This window comes from Leptinotarsa decemlineata, unplaced genomic scaffold (genome assembly GCF_025532065.1).
Source record: "Leptinotarsa decemlineata unplaced genomic scaffold, Ldec_3_MD MMD2_tig00026374_RagTag_RagTag, whole genome shotgun sequence".
NCBI classification, from domain to species: domain Eukaryota; kingdom Metazoa; phylum Arthropoda; class Insecta; order Coleoptera; family Chrysomelidae; genus Leptinotarsa; species Leptinotarsa decemlineata.
This window is the reverse complement of record NW_027412710.1, coordinates 3,662,397-3,682,095: the sequence shown is the minus strand read 5'-3', so window position 1 is coordinate 3,682,095 and position 19,699 is coordinate 3,662,397. Positions and strand designations below refer to the sequence as shown.

The 19,699-nt window shown below is 35.1% G+C and overlaps 1 protein-coding gene across 2 annotated transcripts in view; it reads left to right on the top strand.

Annotated features, from left to right (window-relative positions):
• The first annotated feature begins 1,165 nt into the window (after positions 1–1,165).
• Positions 1,166–19,699, top strand: part of verm (LDLa and CE4_CDA_like_1 domain-containing protein vermiform) — a 30,573-nt gene continuing 12,039 nt past the window's right edge. Inside the window, exons 1-3 of one of the 2 annotated variants that reach the window (XM_023159064.2) lie at positions 1,167–1,357; positions 7,885–8,008; positions 16,147–16,280. In XM_023159064.2, coding sequence (XP_023014832.1) covers positions 1,309–1,357; positions 7,885–8,008; positions 16,147–16,280 — 307 coding nt within the window. In that variant the 5' untranslated portion in view covers positions 1,167–1,308. Of the gene's footprint in view, positions 1,358–7,884; positions 8,009–16,146; positions 16,281–19,699 lie in introns of both variants that reach the window. The other variant, XM_023159065.2, reaches the window with a different exon arrangement.

Below are 19,699 nucleotides of genomic sequence, written 5' to 3'. Positions count from 1 at the left end.
GTCCCTCATCCTTTTTTTTTGTATCAAGATGGAGTAGTAGAAAGCCAAAAACTTTCTTTCCCAAAAATTAATCACTCCTAAAAAATATAACCCCTTTATTTCAAAATATTATGTTTCGCTATAAATTTCATCAATTGCTCTTTCACTGCGATTTCTAATATCGTCTCCATAAATTGGCAGGGTATTTATGGCTCTAAAATCATATCCTGAAAGGGTGTTTGTATTTTTTTAAATAGAAACGATGGTGGCAATTTTCCAACCGTCAGGAAATGTTTCAGTGGTAAACGATAAATTTATCAAGTCGAAAAACCTATTTCCCGGTATTTCAAATGTTAACTTGATTATATTCAGAATAATTCCATTGTTTGTCATCTGTATTATTTTCCTTGAGGGAAAAATTATCTTTTTTAACCCGAACATTTAATGTTTCAAATTCCCCAAGTATCTCATTTGTTGGTATAATATATTGCTACTATACTTTCGGTTAGATCTTTCAAACTGTCAACAAAAAATTAATTAAAAAATATCCTGCTACTTTTGCTTCATTTGTTACAAGAACACTATCAAATTGTATACATTTGAACTCTTGTTTTTCCTTTACTAAATCTTTCAGTGCTATCCACATAGTCCTACTGTTTCCTTTTTTTCGTCGATCTTTGATTCATGATACTTTTAAGTTTCAATTCGTGTCTTTTTGGTAACGAAATTACGACTTGATTTATATTTATCCCAGTCGCAATGCAGTTTGGTTTCCTTGGCTTTTTTATGAAGAAAATCGCGTTTTTTCAGATCTGCCATGATTTCGTCTGTGAACCACACTTTCAATTTGAAGTTATTGAAATTATGCTTCCTTTTGAATGGTGCATGTATGTCCAAGCATCTAATAATATTATTGATGAATGAATTGGATATTTCATTAATGTCAGTAGTATCATTACTCCATAACGTATTCATTAGGGACAGTTGATGAATAAAGCCAACTTTGAACAACAAAAAAACGCGTTTTCTTCCTTAGACCCGGGACAACTCATGTGTTAGTTTCATCGATTTGTAGTGGGTTTGCAAACTTTTACTTGTACGGTTCTTTGAGTACATTCCTCGAGTTTCTATCCGACATTGAAATCTTCAAATTAGTAAATGGTATATAGCAGAGGCACCTATCGTTAATTCTACCAGTCGCCGGCAAGGATTGAATCAGAGGTGAAAGTGTCTTAGATCGTCGTTGGAGCAGGCGCTGTGCTGAAAGTATAACTTATAAGTAAATCGAAAGTTGACTATCACTTCTTAGCTGGATATCGAGTTTTCAGCATGGCCGACAAGAGGCTGTGGTTTTTCTGTTTTTTGCTTCTAGGCGCAGGTGAGTTACCATTTCTGTTTATATTAATTTTTTTGTAGTGTAACGTAACATATAGGTCAACTAGCACTATTGCTTCGGGTTGTTAACAGATGCCCGTAATATTTTGTTCCTTATGGTAGGATTTTTTGACGGTGCGCGATTATCAAAAGCTGAATTAAATATTTGATGGGAATCGTTACACGTATTCTATAGAATTTTCATTTTACGAAATTATATTTTGGAAATGACTGCCGTTAGGAGGTATTTTTTTCATTTTATTCCAATACATTATGAGTAGAGGAATTCGTTTAGGATTTTTTTCGTTTTCATATATAAAATGTCATCATCATTAACCCCAATTCACGTTGGACAATAATCTTTCACACAATTTCGTTTTTTCGTGTTCTATGGCAATTTAATCATATATAACTGGTTACAAAATAATAAATTCGACTATTTTCTTCAACTTATAAACGTACCGCAGATTTTTATGAAAATTTGCATTATTTTGCATCAAGATGGAGTGGTAGAAAGCCAAAAACTTTCTTTCCCTTTGAATCCTTTTCTTTCGTGAAACAGTATACGCAGATGTGCTTTTTTATCTGAAATGTATCAGAGATATAGTTCCAACTAGTCGTATTCAAAATTTAGATTCTTGAAGTTTTAAAATGTTTCAATAAAACAGCCAGTATTTCAATTGAAGATGCACACCGCTATGACTTCAGAATTCTGTGGAGGGAATTCTTCATAAAATTATTTTAAATGTTCATAAAATGTTCTTCTGTCTGAAATTGTCCACAAATTAATTTTTCTTCATTACTGTTGGATTGTTTGATGCGTACTGCAAAATAATCTACTCTAGTACAATTCCAGAATAGCAGGCACTGAATTCTCAGAATCATTATTGCGTTAAAACGGAAAAAATGTCAAGGTTATGATTCTATATATTTTATCATCATTTTTCCTCTGTTCAGTATAATTTCTGTACGCCACTGCAGGAGACAGATTAAGGCAAAAACGTCACTTATTTTTGAGAATTCATTGCCCACCATTTCGGAATTTTAGCATAATAATATACTTCCAACTTCTATTGATTTTGTTGCGTTTAAAATATTCTCACTAATAAAGTACGTTTTCTTATGAATGTTCTGTGCCTAACCATGAAACCGGTACTTGGAATAACAACGGATACAAATAATATTAATTCTGTTTGTGGCCAGAAAAACTCTCTCTTGTAGTTACAAGGCCGTGAGTTTTTTTGGACTGATTGCGTAAACAAAGTATCGAATCTTTCTTAAATGTCATTGGTTAATTCGATTGTTATATTCCAGTGGATTAATTTGAGATGAGTTTGACCTTTCGTTCATTAGATATATATGCGGATTTACTGAGAAATCGCTGTTGAAACATCTGAAGGCTTGCCAAGGTTATTGTAAGGCGAGGCTGTATGCAATATGCACAAAGAACTGTTCACTGGGAGAACTTAACGCAATTCTCATTTTTCCTTTTGACACCTAATGCGAAACAAGTTTTGAATTCTAATGAATTCAAACTATTTCTACTGAGAAGGGGGGTGGAATATTTGCATGTACTGGGTGATCAATAGTGCTTTTCAATTGTTTTTTTGGAACCTAATTGGTACGTACACCTGAATTGGAGTATATTATTGATCAACTCAATCCTAACAAGGCATGTGGAAATCTTGGTAAAATTTGTGAAAGCATTTTCCATTTTATATTGTTATTTTCAATCAATCAATCAATTAATTTTATTGGTAATAATACACATCGTGCTTTTACAAGTCAAGAATACAATTCACAAGAATACATACAATTATGAAATTACAGTTTAAAAAATAAAATGAGTAAAATAACTTTTTTTTTCTCCATTGAGTTGAATACAATTTAAACAATCATATTAGGTCATCAAAATTATTATCCAAGAATTCCTGAATTGACTAAAAGGCTTTCTTCACCAAATAATCTTTGATTTTTTTGAAAAATAATCTCTCCTCAAGGAGTCTTATGGTCACTGGCAAGCAATTAAAGAAATGTATACCATAGTAGTCAGTTCCTTTTCTGGTTCTATGCAGTCTATGATATTCAGGAATAAAGTCCTGGTTACGCCGTGTTTCATAATTATGGAGTTGGCTATGTGTTAAATATTTTTGTTCATTATTATAGACATATTTAATGCAGTTCAGTATATATGCACAAGGAAATGTTAGTGTTTTAATCTCAGCAAAACCATGTCTGCAGCACTGGCGATATTTGAGATTCATAATAATACGGATGCATCTCCTCTGTAGCCTAAACATTTTTTCCGAATGGAAAGAGTGACCCCAACTCAGCAGAGCATATGTCATGTTTGAATAAAAGTAACCATAATAAGTTGACATTATAGTTTCTCTAGATACAGTTTTAACAAGTGATCTTATCATATATGTAATTTTTGAGAGCTTAGACGATAGTTGAATAATGTTTTTTTCCCACATTAGACCTTTATCAATAATTATTCCAAAAAGATTAACCTCTTCACTTCTTGGCAGATCTGAATACAGAGGTCTGAGGGTGAAATTGATATTTTCGGTCTTGTTTTGGTTAAGAGAAAGTTTGTTCGCTTGGCAGATCTGAATACAGAGGTCTGAGGGTGAAATTGATATTTTCGGTCTTGTTTTGGTTAAGAGAAAGTTTGTTTGCTAAGAACCATTCTTTTATCTGATTCTGTCCCTCAGCCACAATTTCTTGAATTGGTTCTAACGGGTGATATACTTGCAGATTAGTGGTGTCATCCGCAAATAGTATGAGTTTTGAGCTAGCTACACTGACTTTTAAGTCATTTATATAGATCAAGAAGAGTAGAGGCCCCGAAACTGAACCGTGTGGGACTCCATGATGCAATTGCATAATATCTGAAGAGACACCATCATATATAACATACTGAGAACGTTCTGTTAGGTAGGACCTGAGAAAGGCTATACTATCAGAATGAAAGTTGTAAATCTTTAGTTTTCTAATCGATATATCAGTTGAGACACAATCAAAAGCCTTTGTCAGGTCAAATAGAGAAGCATATCATCAATGGCAGCCACAGTAGATCTATTGGACCTGAACCCATATTGATCATCCACAAACAAACCATTAACCTCAAAATAGTTTATAATTTGATCCCTCATTAGCGACTCTAGTAGCTTTGAAAATATCCGTAGAAGTGAAATAGGTCTATAGTTATTTCTGTCATGAATTGAACTTTTTTTTTTATAAACAGGAATCACTTTTGCAATTAAAGGTTATATTTTGCTGAGTATGTTGCATGTAGTCCTCAAAAGTTCTCCCCGCAGGATCTATACTAAAACCAATAATGATTGAGAGTAGAAGTAAGCCCAGTTGATAGCAAATCGGGGGCGTGCTTATTAATTTTTGAGAGGGTTAAGAACGAAAGAAAAATTCTTAGTACAATTAGTTAAAATATTCATACACATTTTTTATTTATTTCATTAAAACTTTGCAATATCGTAATTTAACTAATCGTTGTTGTCATTAGGTGGGCCTTATGAAAACGGAGTAATAATCGTGGTAATTATAGTAGGTACCAAATAAATTAACAATATTAATAAAAAACACAATATATATATATATATATATATATATATATATATATATATATATATATATATATATATATATAACTTTTTTTCAACTATTGGGTTGCAGCAATTGATAAGTGAACTCTTTATTACTATTCTCAAGCTTTCGAGTAACTTAAACTCATCGTCAGGGGTACTAGAAAATACAAATTACAAATTTTTGATAATAGAATATAATATAAATGTAAATGTACAAATTTTCGTCTAATCTTCAACCTTAAGATCGTCACTGTTGCTACCGCTATCATCAAAGTGAATTATGATTGGTTCAATATTGTGTTCAATACGGTTGTCTACGTCCCACATTTTTTGCTGCATGCATTTCTTCCAGTCTTCTGCAGAAACAGTTCGAATAGCTTCTTGTAGGTGATGTTGCACGTCCACTAATTTAAATGTTCTGTTTTCTCGTGCCACATATCCTTTTACTTGCGCCCAGATTAATTCTATTGGGTTTAATTCGCAGTGGTATGGTGGTAACCTTAAAACTGTAATTCCACGACTTAACGCCATTTCATCCATTGCGAATTTTTTATATTTGTCTGTGTGTAATTTTGTTAGCTGAATTAGTTCTGCCTTTAAACTTTCTTTGTTATATTGGATGTTCTTATTAATTAACCATTCTTGAATTGCTGCTTTTTTCCATGATTGTTTCGGTAATGGTTCTAAATGTCGACTATGGTATGGGGCATTGTTCATGACGATGACAGACCCAGGTTCCACAAGTTGAATGATGCCTTCAAACCATTTTTCAAACACCTCCGCATTGATCTCTTTATGATAGTCGCCTGTTTTCTTAGATTTAAATATTAATTCACCATTTGGTAAAAATCCACTGTCGCTTCCTATATGCGTAACTATCAGACGACTACCTTTTCCAGATGGCTGTTTTGACCCAACTGACAAACCTTCAATAAAGGCTTGTCGTGCACTTGTTATATTACCATTCTGCCATACTTTTTTGACCGTATGTCCTTGGTTAACCCATGTCTCGTCCATGAAGTACAATTTTTTTTTGAGCTTCCGAAATTCGTCAATTTTTTTTAGATAGTTTCTTCTCCATGCTATTATTCTTGACGTTCAATGAGAATGCTTTTCCTGTCAACTTTTCCGTACGTAAATTTCATTTCGTGTACAAGTTTCCTAAAAGTTTCTTTACCCATTTTTGGGACCAATTCATGATCGCTAAGTGCCTCCAGAACTGTTTGTAGTATGGGCAGCTCATTTCTAAAAAAGAAACTGTGAATAGTTCTGCGTGTACTGGTTTTGGCTTCTTCATCAACTGTGATTTTTTTTCGTTCGCTACTAGTTTTTGCCTTTTGTACGTCCCCATGAATTTCTGCTTCTCTTAGTATTTTGTAAATCGATGATTTTGGTATACCGGTATAATCAGAGCACATATCAACTAATTTATCTTTTGTAATTGTGGAACTTAATGATGTAGAAATGCCCGGTTGGTTATTCGGAGGTACACACGTAGAATTACAGCACATATGCACAAAGTCATCTTTTGGTAGCTGATGATCTCTTTCAAGACAGTGAAATACTCGCAGTACAATTTGTTTTTCTCTTACTGAGCAAGACTCCGACCGTTTTACCTTTTTTGACGTGGAAGGCCTGACCATGTCTCCCATTTTTTGAGTAGTTTGAGAACGGTGTAGAAATATAATTATGTAACGCTTAAACACTTATTAGCACTATTATTTTCACCAATTGTTATCACAACACGTCGATTGCTGACTAACTTAACTGTGAAACGTACAATTCACGCTGTATAATTCACAAACCAATGATACGCTCATGGCTGCAAGTACATTAGTGAGGACTGCAACGATGAGATGGAAGTTACAGTAAAGTGACAAAGACAGAAATATCGTTGCGTACAGCGTTGCCACTAGTTGTAATAAATATCTAACACTATACAGAAAATAATGAATTTTAACTGATCAGTAATCAGGAAATGTATAAGTATTACTCATTACAACTCATTACTGATTTTTGTCATAAATAATACCTTTTATTCGTACTAGTATTGTGTATTATCTATATTTTGCCACAACCTACAACTCTACTGCTTACTATATTTTGATTCTGCTATAAACTGGTAACGTAAAATTTAGATATGACAACGCGCTTTAATCTCAATCATTATTGGTTTTACTATAGTGAGAGTTTACTGCATCAGGATTTAATTTGCTAAACTTGGAATAACATTATTTTGAAGTAGTGCCAAATAATTATCGTCATTCAAGTTGCCCTCAATGAAAAATGACAAAGTACACTCATCGGAAAACATAACTTCTAATTGGAAGATATTGTTATCCAATATGCCCGTCGTTTGCTCACAAAAATAAGTTCTTCCATCAAAATCGTCTTCCATGAGCTCTTGAGTAGGTATCATTTCATAGGGATGCGTTTTATTTTCTTTTAATATGTTCACTATCGATGCATAGCTAACATTGAATGTGTGGATGCCTGTCTACTCGATGTATGTGGGTTTTCCTCAAACTCGAGCATCACATCTGATTTGAGTTCATGACTCATTGCATAAGCAGCTGCTTTTTTTATCTGCCCCACATGACCAAGCTCGAAACTGCTTCTCTATCTTTCATATTGTTTCTTGAGGTATGGACGGAAAATTAGGAAATTTCCCATGAAATAGACGAGTTACTTCCTGTTGTGTTCAGATTTTATCTCCGTAACCAGTCGTTTGTAAAACTGTTATTTCATGCATTTCCGTGAATCTAACCATTTGTCAGACTTGAAGTTAACGAACTTTGAACCAACGAGATTTTGTTAAAATATGTTCAGTAACCGAAATAATGGATGTATTCCATTTGGCTTTCACACACTGTATTGAAACATGAAATATTTCATACTGGGTATTAATACTCCTTCTTTACAGTTTTTGCCCAAGACGAAGGCGACGAAGACGAAAATGATTCATCCGCTGAAGAACTTTGTGAAAACAGACCTGCTGATGAATATTTCCGCCTCACAACAGATGGAGACTGCAGAGAAGTGGTCAGGTAATTGAAAAATCTCAATCATTTCTATTGATATTTATATTCATTCTGATGGAGAATATGTTCACATTCGAAAGAGAATGAAAAATTCATATAGGTATCATTATTTCATAGTGTATCATTTTGAAATGATAATCTCCACAAATACAATGTTGGTAACGGATAAAATCCTTGAATATTGAGAATAAATTCATCGGCTCGAACAAAAAAGTTGTTTCCAGTCAGACGACCTTTATCAAATATATCGGCAATTTATATGCAGGTCTTGAACAGGAAATTTAACGGTGTCCCACCCATCCGGAAATCATTTATTTCCTCAATCAAATCACATTCATTTCACATATATTTATTTTTTTATGAACTGTTCATAACGAATCGTAATCATAGCCCAATTTTCAAATAGGTACGTTGTCGAAAAATCGAGAAAGGATCAAATCATTTTGAAATACTTCAAAATAAAGTATTCATGCATTGATTTCATTATCCCAAATTTCAATTGTTTGAGTTGACGTTCAAAAAATAAAAGGAGGGGTGCATTAAAGAAATGCACTGTATAATCTCAGCTCCAAAATCTCAAACGAGTTCAGACGTAGAGATAAACGTGTTTGGGCATGTGAAAATAATTTCTGTTGCGGGTATTATATTCATGAAAATATTGGTTTTGTCTAAAAACTTCTTTATTTTCAAGGATGTACATTAAACCTTTCAGAATGTAGATTTGTTGAGTTGTCTAGAATTTTCAAGTTTCTTGACGGATAATACTGCTTATTGAGTACTTTAAGGAGATAATCGCAGTGCTGACGGAAATTGAATTTGCCGTCTAGAAAAACACTAAAAATTTTATACTGTCAACACTTTCTATCTCAACGCCGGATATTTCAATATCACTGTCTACCATGTTGAAATTTTGGGCAGTATAAAAAGCTACTGCTTCCATTTTGGAGGCATTCAAAAATAATGAGTTCTCACTGAACCTATTTTGCAAACTATCAAGACCAGAATTTATATTTTGTTTCAATTCAGGCAAATATTTTGATTCAAATAGGAAAGAAGAATCACCAGCTTACAAACAAGTGGGTGACTTTTGCAAAACAGATGGCAACTCATTGATATAGAGAATAAAAAGAATTGGCCCTGAAACTGATCCTTGGGGAACGCCTATGTCATTATTCAACTGATCGGAAGAAAGTTGCCAAGAAAACAATTGTTCTTTTGGGATAATTTGATCCTGTTAGCAAATGAACCTTTTTAAGAATGTATATTGTCTCTATTTCCCACTTAAAAAATTCTCCTAGGGTGTGTTTGTACACATTGTTCAGTAGGAATTCATCACAATTTTTTTTATTGAATCTTTGAATCTCATAAAAAATTGGTCTGATCCTTAGAATAGTTTTCTATAGTGTGTAGTTTCTATACAGCGTGACTCACGGTCGATGGTAGGTTAGACGTTTCTGGAAAACGCAAAGCATGATTTTTTTGAAAATTTCACCTCTCACATTTCCTTACATGTTCTATCGATCTAAAATATTTTCAGCATTGCGGCGTTGCAACTTCCATCAAAAAGTCCTAGCAACTTTATTTTTTTTAATTGAACACCCCGTATATCAATACATTTTTGGAATCGCTCTGGTATTTTAATACTTTTTTGTTAATAATGTCCTATACCTATCTCTATCTGTTTTCGAGATGAAAAATTAATTGTGCTAAATATGGTCCAAAACATAGCCTTAATTGAAATTAAGTACATCAGTACTCTCAATTCATGAAAAATGGTATTTTGATGATAGTTTGGACAAACTCGAAATATTCGAATAACACCAAGAAATCGACTTCATATCATACAGGGCGTGCTAAAATTACTATTATTTCCATTGTGCATAAAAGTAGTCAAAAGTTCATTTTTTCAAATGAAACCCCCGGTATATTACTCGGTAAATTGAAAGATGGTGAAAAATGCTTCAAGATGATATATCATGTCCCTATACCTAAATCGTCAATTTTTCTCAATAAAGTCGCTTCTTCTAGAAACATTATTTTTTTTTAGAATTTGGATTTAGGTAGCAGTGGAATTATCAAGCTTATAGCAGTTTGGTTACTTTTATAAGTAATTTTCAAAGAGTTATCGACGGTGTTTCGAATCATCATCCAAAATGAATGCAAATATCGATTATTCAAACAAGTTCTTATGAAATTATTTATTATACACATGAACAAAGTGATCAAATCATTGTCAGAACGTGTAAAAAATTCAACCAAATGTATCCTGAATTAACACCAATGAACGAGAGGAAGTTTGCAAGGTTACAAAATAATTTCCTTAACTATGGCTCAAAGTTTCCAGGGAACAACTGTACCAAAAATCAGTCATTTCTAGGTGAAAAGTAAGATTTTGTGGGCTGAAACATGTGAAAATACAGACAATAACAGAAAAGGATGATTCAAAGTAACAAAATTGTAAACAAAATATCACATTTCCACAATAAATGCTGAAAATGTTGTCCATTACATTCTAAACACTTCAAAATGTTTTTTTGTACGCGACTTGTGGTAGCTTTTTCAATTTCCTGGGGATCCAGCTCTTCAATACTCCGCACTATTCGCCGTCGCAATTCTTCTTTGGTAGGCACTGGAGTACTGTATACCCTTTCTTTTGAAACACCCCATAAAAAAAGTCAAGTGGCGTGATATCGGGTGATCTCGGTGGCCAATCCCACGGCCCTAAACGCCTAAACCAACGATCGTCAAATAGTTCGTCAAGTTTCCTTGACATAGCTTTTGATAGAAGTGGCAACGCCGCAATGCTGAAAATATTTTAGATCGATAGATCAGGTAAGGAAATGTGAGAGGTGAAATTTTCAGAAAAATCATGCTTTACGTTTTCCAGAAACGTCTAACCTATCATCGACCGTGAGTCACGCTGTATACTTGATATAGCAGACAATGACAGGCACTTATGCAATGTACTTTCTCAACTTTTCAATAAGACAACTCCTTCTTTATCCTGTATTATTAACGGTTGTTTCAAACGTTTTCTACGTTTTATAAGTCCTCTTCAAACTGTAATATCTCATTCATTTGAATCGAAATAAGTGACATTTGAATTAGTGAACTTTTGCCAACGTAACACAATTCGATCAATTCCGCCAGCATAAAAATTATGTGCTCGGGATTCGATGAAGTCGACGAAGTCCCTTTTGGCCTGGTCCAGATTGGCGAAAGTTCTACCGATGAGAAATTCGTCGAGTGCTTGAAAAGATGTTAGTCAGTTGGCGAGAGTATGGTGGGTGAGGCAGAACTTCGTCGCTCAGTGCGAACGACAACATGACAACACCAGTGCGGACGGGTGTTGTCGTAAAGCAGGATCGAGCCTGTTCTGTTGACCAGCGTCGGCTGCTGCTGGCGCAATTTTTGGTACATTTCGTCGATTCCCCGACAATAGGACTCTGTTATAGTGAATCAAATCAGCTGCTGGTCACCATACAGTAACCATCGTTTCCATTTGTGGGTGTTTACCTTCGGCAGGTGCCTGGGTGGCTTATTGGCGTCCAAACACTGTTCTGAACTCCTCTTTATGTCATAGAGGGCCCACTTTTCATCACACGCGTCGATCCAATCCAAAAAAGATCCTTTTGGTTGCGTAAAAGCAAGAAGGACAAGCTTCGAAACGTGACAATTTCTGTAGATCGTTGAAATCGTGTTGCACCTACTTTTCGAGCTTATCAATCTTCCCAATACGTTTTGAACCATAAAAAATCGCATTCGACCCAGTTCTTTCGCCATCCCACGCACCGTTTGTGATGGGTCAGTCACCACCAGGGTCCTCAAATCCTCGTCCTGGATTACTGTAGGTCGACCACTTCGAAGGCTTATCTTCGAGGCTAAAATCTTCAGATAGAGGTTTCGCGAATCAACTTCGAATAGTGCTTTCATTAACACTATTAATGCCAAATGCTAGGATGATTTTTTGTGTTGTTTTGGCAACGCTTTGGTTAAATCATAGTAAAGAGCTTAAAAGATGCAAAATGTAGAAAGTACAATGTCAATGTATAGAGTACAAAATCCATTATCGATCAGTATACCGGGTGATTCTCTAAGGTGGCTCAACCCTATAACTTTTTTATTTTTGGAGATAGAAAAACGAAATTTGGGGGTTGTGTATTACAGTTCAATTTACATTTTTGACATATTTACTTGCTTTGCTGTACTTCCGGGTTGACCAGAAATGACCCCAACTTTCGATTTTTAAATAGGATATCCTATATATTTTTACTTATTTCGGTGTACATCGCTTCATTCTTGGTCAAGAAACATGGGAAAACTACGACTTTGAGACTTATGACTTCACAGTCGTTTTGAGAATTATTTCACAGAAGCAAATATGAATTTTTCCAGTTAACTTGATTTTTTCAAATGGAAAGGAGATGGCTTGTCGGCTTTTTGTGAAAGATCATTTTCTTACGAATAATTTGATGCCACACACTTTCACTTTGTTTTCTCTATTTTTCTGAATAATTGCAAGAAACGATCATACCTAATAACAAATAATACGTATTCGGTATACTTATTCACTAAGTCCTGTTATTCTAGTTATCCGTGACAAACAATTGAAGCTTTTGCTAGGGCTACCTAAACAAAGGCTAATGAATATGCTGTCACTTTTAAAAATTTATTTGTTTGTAGTTTATGATTAGATATGACAAATTATACTGGAAACGAAAAAAATGACATTTTGCTAATTTGCAAAAAAAGAATGCAACTGATGCAGCTCGAATTTATGCTCAGAGGTTTCCAAATCGTCGCCATTCCAACTCGGTATTATTTTCCAAAACTGGAAAGAAAAATGCGAAATGAACCAGAAGAAAATGCCAATAACTTCATCGTCAGTGAAGAAAAAGAAGCAGACGTGTTGGCCTATGTTGAAGTGAATTGTACGGCGTCAATTCGCCAAATTGTTTCGGAGTGTGATATAAGTCATTCGTCCGTTAGGCGAATTCTTCACAAATATAATTATCGATCATTCAAGTATCAACTACACCAACATCTTTACGATAACGATCACAACCGAAGATTGACTTATTTCAACTGGTTTTTGACTAAAAACAGAGAAGATGTACGTTTTCCATTCAAAATTATTTATTCAGATGAAATCCGATTCACCAACTTGGGTATGTTCAATAGGAATAATAAAAAGTACTGGTCTCAAACAACAACAACAAAGAACGATTTTGTTTCAATTGCTGTATTATTCCTTTTTCATATTCTAGATCACCGGATCTTACTCCGATAGATTTTTTTTATCTGGGAAACAATTAAAAATCAGGTTTACAAAGCAACATAAATTACTCGTGAAGAACTAGAGCATAAAGTAAGGGTGGCATACCAGAACATCACTGAGGAACAGCTAATCAATGTGATGCGCGCAAGAATTGAAAAAGTTGAATTTTGTTGTGATCAAGGAGGAGGCCATTTTGAAAATGTATAACCTTAATGGATTAATTCGCGACTTTCTTGCAATTATTCAGAAAAATAGAGAAAACAAATTGGAAGTGTGTGGCATCAAATTATTCGTAAGAAAATGATCTTTCACAAAAAGCCGGCGAGCCATCCCCTTTCCATTTGAAAAAATCAAGTTAACTGGAAAAATTCATATCTGCGACTGTGGAATAATTCTTAAAACGACTGTGAAGTCATGAGCCTCAAAGTCGTAGTTTTACCATGTTACTTGATTAATAATGAAGCGATTTACACGATCCATGGCATTATAGATGAAAAAATAAAAATTGGAATAAAAATAATTTTATTTGTCAGTGAAGTATTGTTGGATTCAGAATGTCATTCTCGATCGAAATAACTGAAAATATATCGAGTGGTCCAACGGAAAGTATGCACCTTGCTTTTCTCCTTTTTTTGTAACTTAACGCAAAAATGCTCGGACAGGTCAATTTTGCTTTTGAGGGGGACATATTTTAGATGTATTTTTCTACCTATGCCTTCGACCCCCTAGCGAGGTTGAGTAACAACCCTAAAATTTTAAATGGAAAGTGGGGTCGAGTGATACATCATTTGAAAGGGCACAAAATTCTCTTTCCAATGATACCTAATTTGTTGTATTTACTTGAATAGTTATAAAAAAATCAAGAACATTTACTCGATATTTTTGGTGTTAATGAAAATGCGGAAAATACGGCATTTTTATCACTACTACATTCCTCAATTTCTCTTGTGCGTTTTTTGGTTCAAATAACAACAGCAGATAAGTGTACAAAAAGAATTTAGCCAAACGTTCATTGATTCAGTCCGGTTGCCTTTGAAATTATTTCAACTTTACTGTAAAAATGGTTTATTCCATTCCTGAACGAGTTGAAATTGTTAAACTTTATTATCAACATAATAGTTGTACTAGACTTACTGCTTGTCTCTTCAATAACAGTCATCCCGGGAAAAATGTGAATGATTCGTATGTTGCCAAGTTAGTCCAAAAGTTTGTCGATACCGGATCTGTTTGAAATGTGAAACACCAGCCACGGAAACCGATCAGAAATAAAGCAGTAGAAGTCGGTGTTTTGGGACATGTTGAATTTGATCATACTCAAAGTACCCGTCAGCTTGCTGCAGCCTCAGGTGTCTCCCGTTCGTCCATAATACGGATATTAAAAGCCTATAAATTTCATCCGTACAAAATTAAATTAGTACAGGAACTCAATGAAGATGATCCTGATAGAAGGCTGCAATTCCGTGAACAACTGAGCCAGCTACTAATTGATGATCTGCACCTATCATTCAACACGCGCTTTTCCGATGAGAGTACATTTTTTTTGAATGCAGCTGTGAATAGGCATAATTGCCGTTACTGGGATGACAGTAACCCACACTTATTCCGAGAGGTCCATACCCAGTACCCTCAAAAAATCAATGTCTGATGTGGCATATCAGGTAGTCATATCGAAGGGCCACTTTTTATTCCTGGGAATTCAACTGGTGAGGTCTACCTGAACATGCTTGAAGATACAATTGATCCTCTCATAACAGAAATAATTGAAAATGACCAAAATCATAATGATGATCGGCTTCATTTCCAGCAAGATGGAGCACCTCCTCACTATGTTGCTCTGGTAAGAGAGTTTTTAGATGACCGGTTTCCTGGACGGTGGATTGGAAGGAGAGGCCCCATCGAATGGCCTGCCAGGTCACCTGATTTATCGCCTTCAGACTTTTTCCTTTGGGGATACTTGAAAAATAAATGTTTTGCTACGCAGCCCGAGTCCTTAGAAGATCTTCGCCAACGAATTACAGAAGAGTGCAGAAGTATAACACCTGATATGCTACAGAATGTTAGGAAAAGATTTGAACAAAATCTGTATTATTGTATGGAAGCAAATGGGTCACATTTTCAGCAATTGCTGAAGTAGGATTCTACTAAGTTAATTACACATTTCAAAGTACTGGGTTGTAGTTGTATTTCTTCATAATACCTACATGTTTGAGTGAAATACAACAAATTAGGTATCATTGGAAAGATAATTTTGTGTCATTTCAAATGATATATCACTCGACCCAACTTTCCATTTAAAATTTTAGGGTTGTTACTCACCCTCGCTGAAGGGGTTGAAGGCACAGGTAGAAAAATACATCTAAAATGTGTCCCCCTCAAAAGCAAAATTGACCTGTCCGAGCATTTTTGCGTTAAGTTACAAAAAAAGGAGAAAAGCAAGGTGCATACTTTTCGTTGGACCACTCTGTATAGAATGTCCCATTCAAAAATCGAAAGTTCAGGGTCATTTCCGGTCAAACCGGAAGTACAGCAAAGCAAGTGAATATGTCAAAAAATGTAAATTGAACTATAATCCACAACCCCCAAATTTCGTTTTTACATCTCCAAAATTAAAAAAGGTATAGGGGTGTGCCACCGTAGAGAAACACCCGGTATACCAAAATACAGTGGAACGAATATTTATTGAGATATGGAGCTACAAAAATGCAAGACATTGAAATGGACAAAACTTTTGAAACAACCTGGTGTAATGTAGATTCTTGGTATAATTGAATTGAATATTGTCATCATTTCATCGTGGGTTGATCAAGTCACTGACAACTCTCCCGTGTGTACTGAATATTAATAATGAATGTTTTGAATAATTTAGGTGCGATATGAATTCAGATGCCAAAGGCGTCACAAGATTGGCATCAGTAAAATGTCCGACAGGACTAGCATTTGATCTCGATCGTCAGACATGCGATTGGAAAACCAATGTCAAAAATTGCGATCGTTTAGAAAGTAAGTCGATAAAGAAGGAATAGTGATTTTTGTACTCCAAAATTCAACATTAAAATTCAACGTAGTCATCGGAATAGTCCATGATGTATCGATAACAGGTTACAGACAAGTTGTAAGACAACATTTAGATACACAGTTTCACCTTTCTTTAGTTCGCGGAACTACTAATCGAGTAACCTCGATTTCAAAGTCGTTATTAAGCTGAATCGTACAATCGTTGTGAATCTATTGGAAACTTGTTCCATCCGTGGGTTAACCTCACATATATTATGGTGGATTGATCAGTGAAAACGTGTTTTTTTCTAGTAGAATTTCTAGACTCGATATTTTTCATTCTATTCAGAGAAGTTCAATTTGCAACGACAGGTTTCGGTTTACTAGACCATTCTCAAGTAAACTGATGCAGTGTAACGAACAAATCCTTAAATATACATTAATATAGTCAATGACATTTAGGTAGGTGGTAAATTTTCGTTTTGTGGACACCCGGCGATTTTGAAAAAATTTTTGACTGTACTTACATATTTCAATGCGTAGATTACGAATCCCAAAGAAAAAAGCGGCGCTCTCCCTTATTTAAAAAGTTACGGGCCTTCAAAGTTCAGAAAAGGGCAACTTTTCAGCCTTCTTTTTCACCAAATAAACTATTTAAAAAAACAAGCATTTATTTACTAAGTCATCTTTACACCTTATTCCTCCTTCTTTGACACTTTTCACTTCAATAATCAACATTTTTCTTATGAAAAAACTGAATTCAAAAACGAATGCTTCTCCTGGTGACACTCTTATATTTGTAGGTTAGATACTAGTGACATTTCAGAAAAAAGCGGTTGGTATTTGTCGTCACCTACTATTTTAAATTCGTAGATTAGAATTTTCAGTTTGACGTGAGAGCAAAATACAAAATGAATTTGAACGAAATTCATAATTTAGTGAAAGTAAGAAATGATTTAATTCTATATTTGATTCAAGTAGGAGTGTTTGCAGCAACAATACGTTGTAGTAATTGCAATTGCAAAATTTACCTACAACTAATACTCACTAGGATTATTTTGCGAAATATAAGCTTCTGTCAGTTTATTTCTTAAATCTATCTTACCTTTATAGACTACCAAAAACCAATTTACGAGCTAAAGAATGGAGGCAAAAAACATTTGAATTACTTTATGAATATTGACTGCATCAGTCGTACCAACCATATCATTAACCTTAAAAACGTAAAATACAGTGATATGTAACCAAAAAGCAGCTCCGTACATTTTTTAACATTTTTATAAGAAAAATGTTGATTATTGAAGTGAAAAGTGTTAAAGAAGGAGGAATAAGGTGTAAAGGTGACCTAGTGAATAGATGCTTGTGTTTTTAAATAGTTTATTTGGTAAAAAAGAAGGCTGAAAAGTTGCTCTTTTCTGAAATTTGAAGGGTCGTAACTTTGTAAATGAGGGAGAGCGCCGCTTTTTTCTTTCGGATTCGTCATCTACGCATCAAAATACGTAAGTACAATCAAAAATTTTTTTAAAATCTCCGGGTGTCCACAAAACGAAAATTTACCGTATTTCACCTCTTCAGAGAAGTTCAGTTTGCTTTTGAAGATTTCGGGAGGTATTGAGCCCGATAAACTTCTTTTCCTGGTGAAAAGGCCATCTCAGTCTTCTTGGGATTGATCGACAGTGTGTTCACAAATTTGGCGGTCTGCAAGGTAACTATGACATCTGCATATGCAATTGTGTAGAGTCCTTTATTGTTGAGGTGATTAATTAGGGCATCCAGAACTATGTTCTAAACAAGGGGTGATAAGTCCTTTCCCTGTGGATATCCCCTCATGACAAGTCCTAATTTATGTTGTCCTCATTTATACCATATATGACTCTGCTAGGTACTTGCGTACAGGTCCAGAGGGGTCAGACCAGTAATTAATTCCATTGCTGCAGCTCGGGTTGTTACCATGGCTCCTGTGATATTTAAAAAGCCAATCGATGTATTTGACATAATTTTTGGATGGCCGTTGCTTGTAGAACTTGTGATTCTCAAGCACTGGCTCCTTACTTTAACGTGGGTCCTATTGCAGTGTAGGTCCAGGTGACCACATGAAGTGAAAGACCCTATGCGCGTCCCACTGTCCTCCGACATTGCTCATAAGCCACATATGCTCTGTTTGCTCTACTCTGTAGGTAGCAGAGTTCCATGTTAGCTTCCTGTCGAGGATAGTACCAAAATAATTCACCTCTTCAGAGAAGTTTAGTTGGCTTTTGAAGATTTCGGGAGGTATTAGGCCCGATAAACTTCTTTTCCTGGTGAAAAAGCCATCTCAGTCTTCTTGGGATTGATCGACAGTGTGTTCACAAATTTGCCGGTCTGCAAGATAACTATGACATCTGCATATGCAATTGTGTAGAGTCCTTTATTGTTGAGGTGATTAATTAGGGCATCCAGAACTATGTTCTAAAGAAGGGGTGATAAGACCTCTTCCTGTGGATATCCCCTCATGACAAGTCCTTATTTATGTTGTCCTCATTTATACCATATATGACTCTGCTAGGTACTTGCGTACAGGTCCAGAGGGGTCAGACCAGTAATTAATTCCATTGCTGCAGCTCGTGTTGTTACCATGGCTCCTGTGATATTTAAAAAGCCAATCGATGTATTTGACATAATTTTTGGATGGCCGTTGCTTGTAGAACTTGTGGTTCTCAAGCAATGGCTCCTTACGTTAACGTGGGTCCTATTGCAGTGTAGATCCAGGTGACCACATGAAGTGAAAGACCCTATGCGCGTCCCACTGTCCTCCGACATTGCTCATAAGCCACATATGCTCTGTTTGCTCTACTCTGTAGGTAGCAGAGTTCCATGTTAGCTTCCTGTCGAGGATAGTACCAAAATAATTCACCTCTTCGGAGAAGTTTAGTTTGCTTTTGAAGATTTCGGGAGGAATTAGGCCCGATAAACTCCTTTTCCTGATGAAAAGGCCATCTCAGTCTTCTTGGGATTGATCGACAGCGTGTTCACAAATTTGGCGGTCTGTAAGATAACTATGACATCTGCATATGCAATTGTGTAGAGTCCTTTATTGTTGAGGTGATTAATTAGGGCATCCAGAACTATGTTCTAAAGAAGGGGTGATAAGACCTCTTCCTGTGGATATTCCTTCATGACAAGTCCTTATTTATGTTGTCCTCATTTATACCATATATGACTCTGCTAGGTACTTGCGTCTTAATTGTCTCAAAATTAATTTCACAATATTGCCTCATCCACTAGTCAGGTGAATCTGATAACTAAAAATATTATTCCAACAAGCTATATAGGAAACTATTAGGTATTGTTATACCATCGTTATTCATGATATTAGTGTATTGACAAAATGGTTTAGACTTTCAATGACACTGTTAGTATATTGGCTCAATTCTAAGCTCATATAG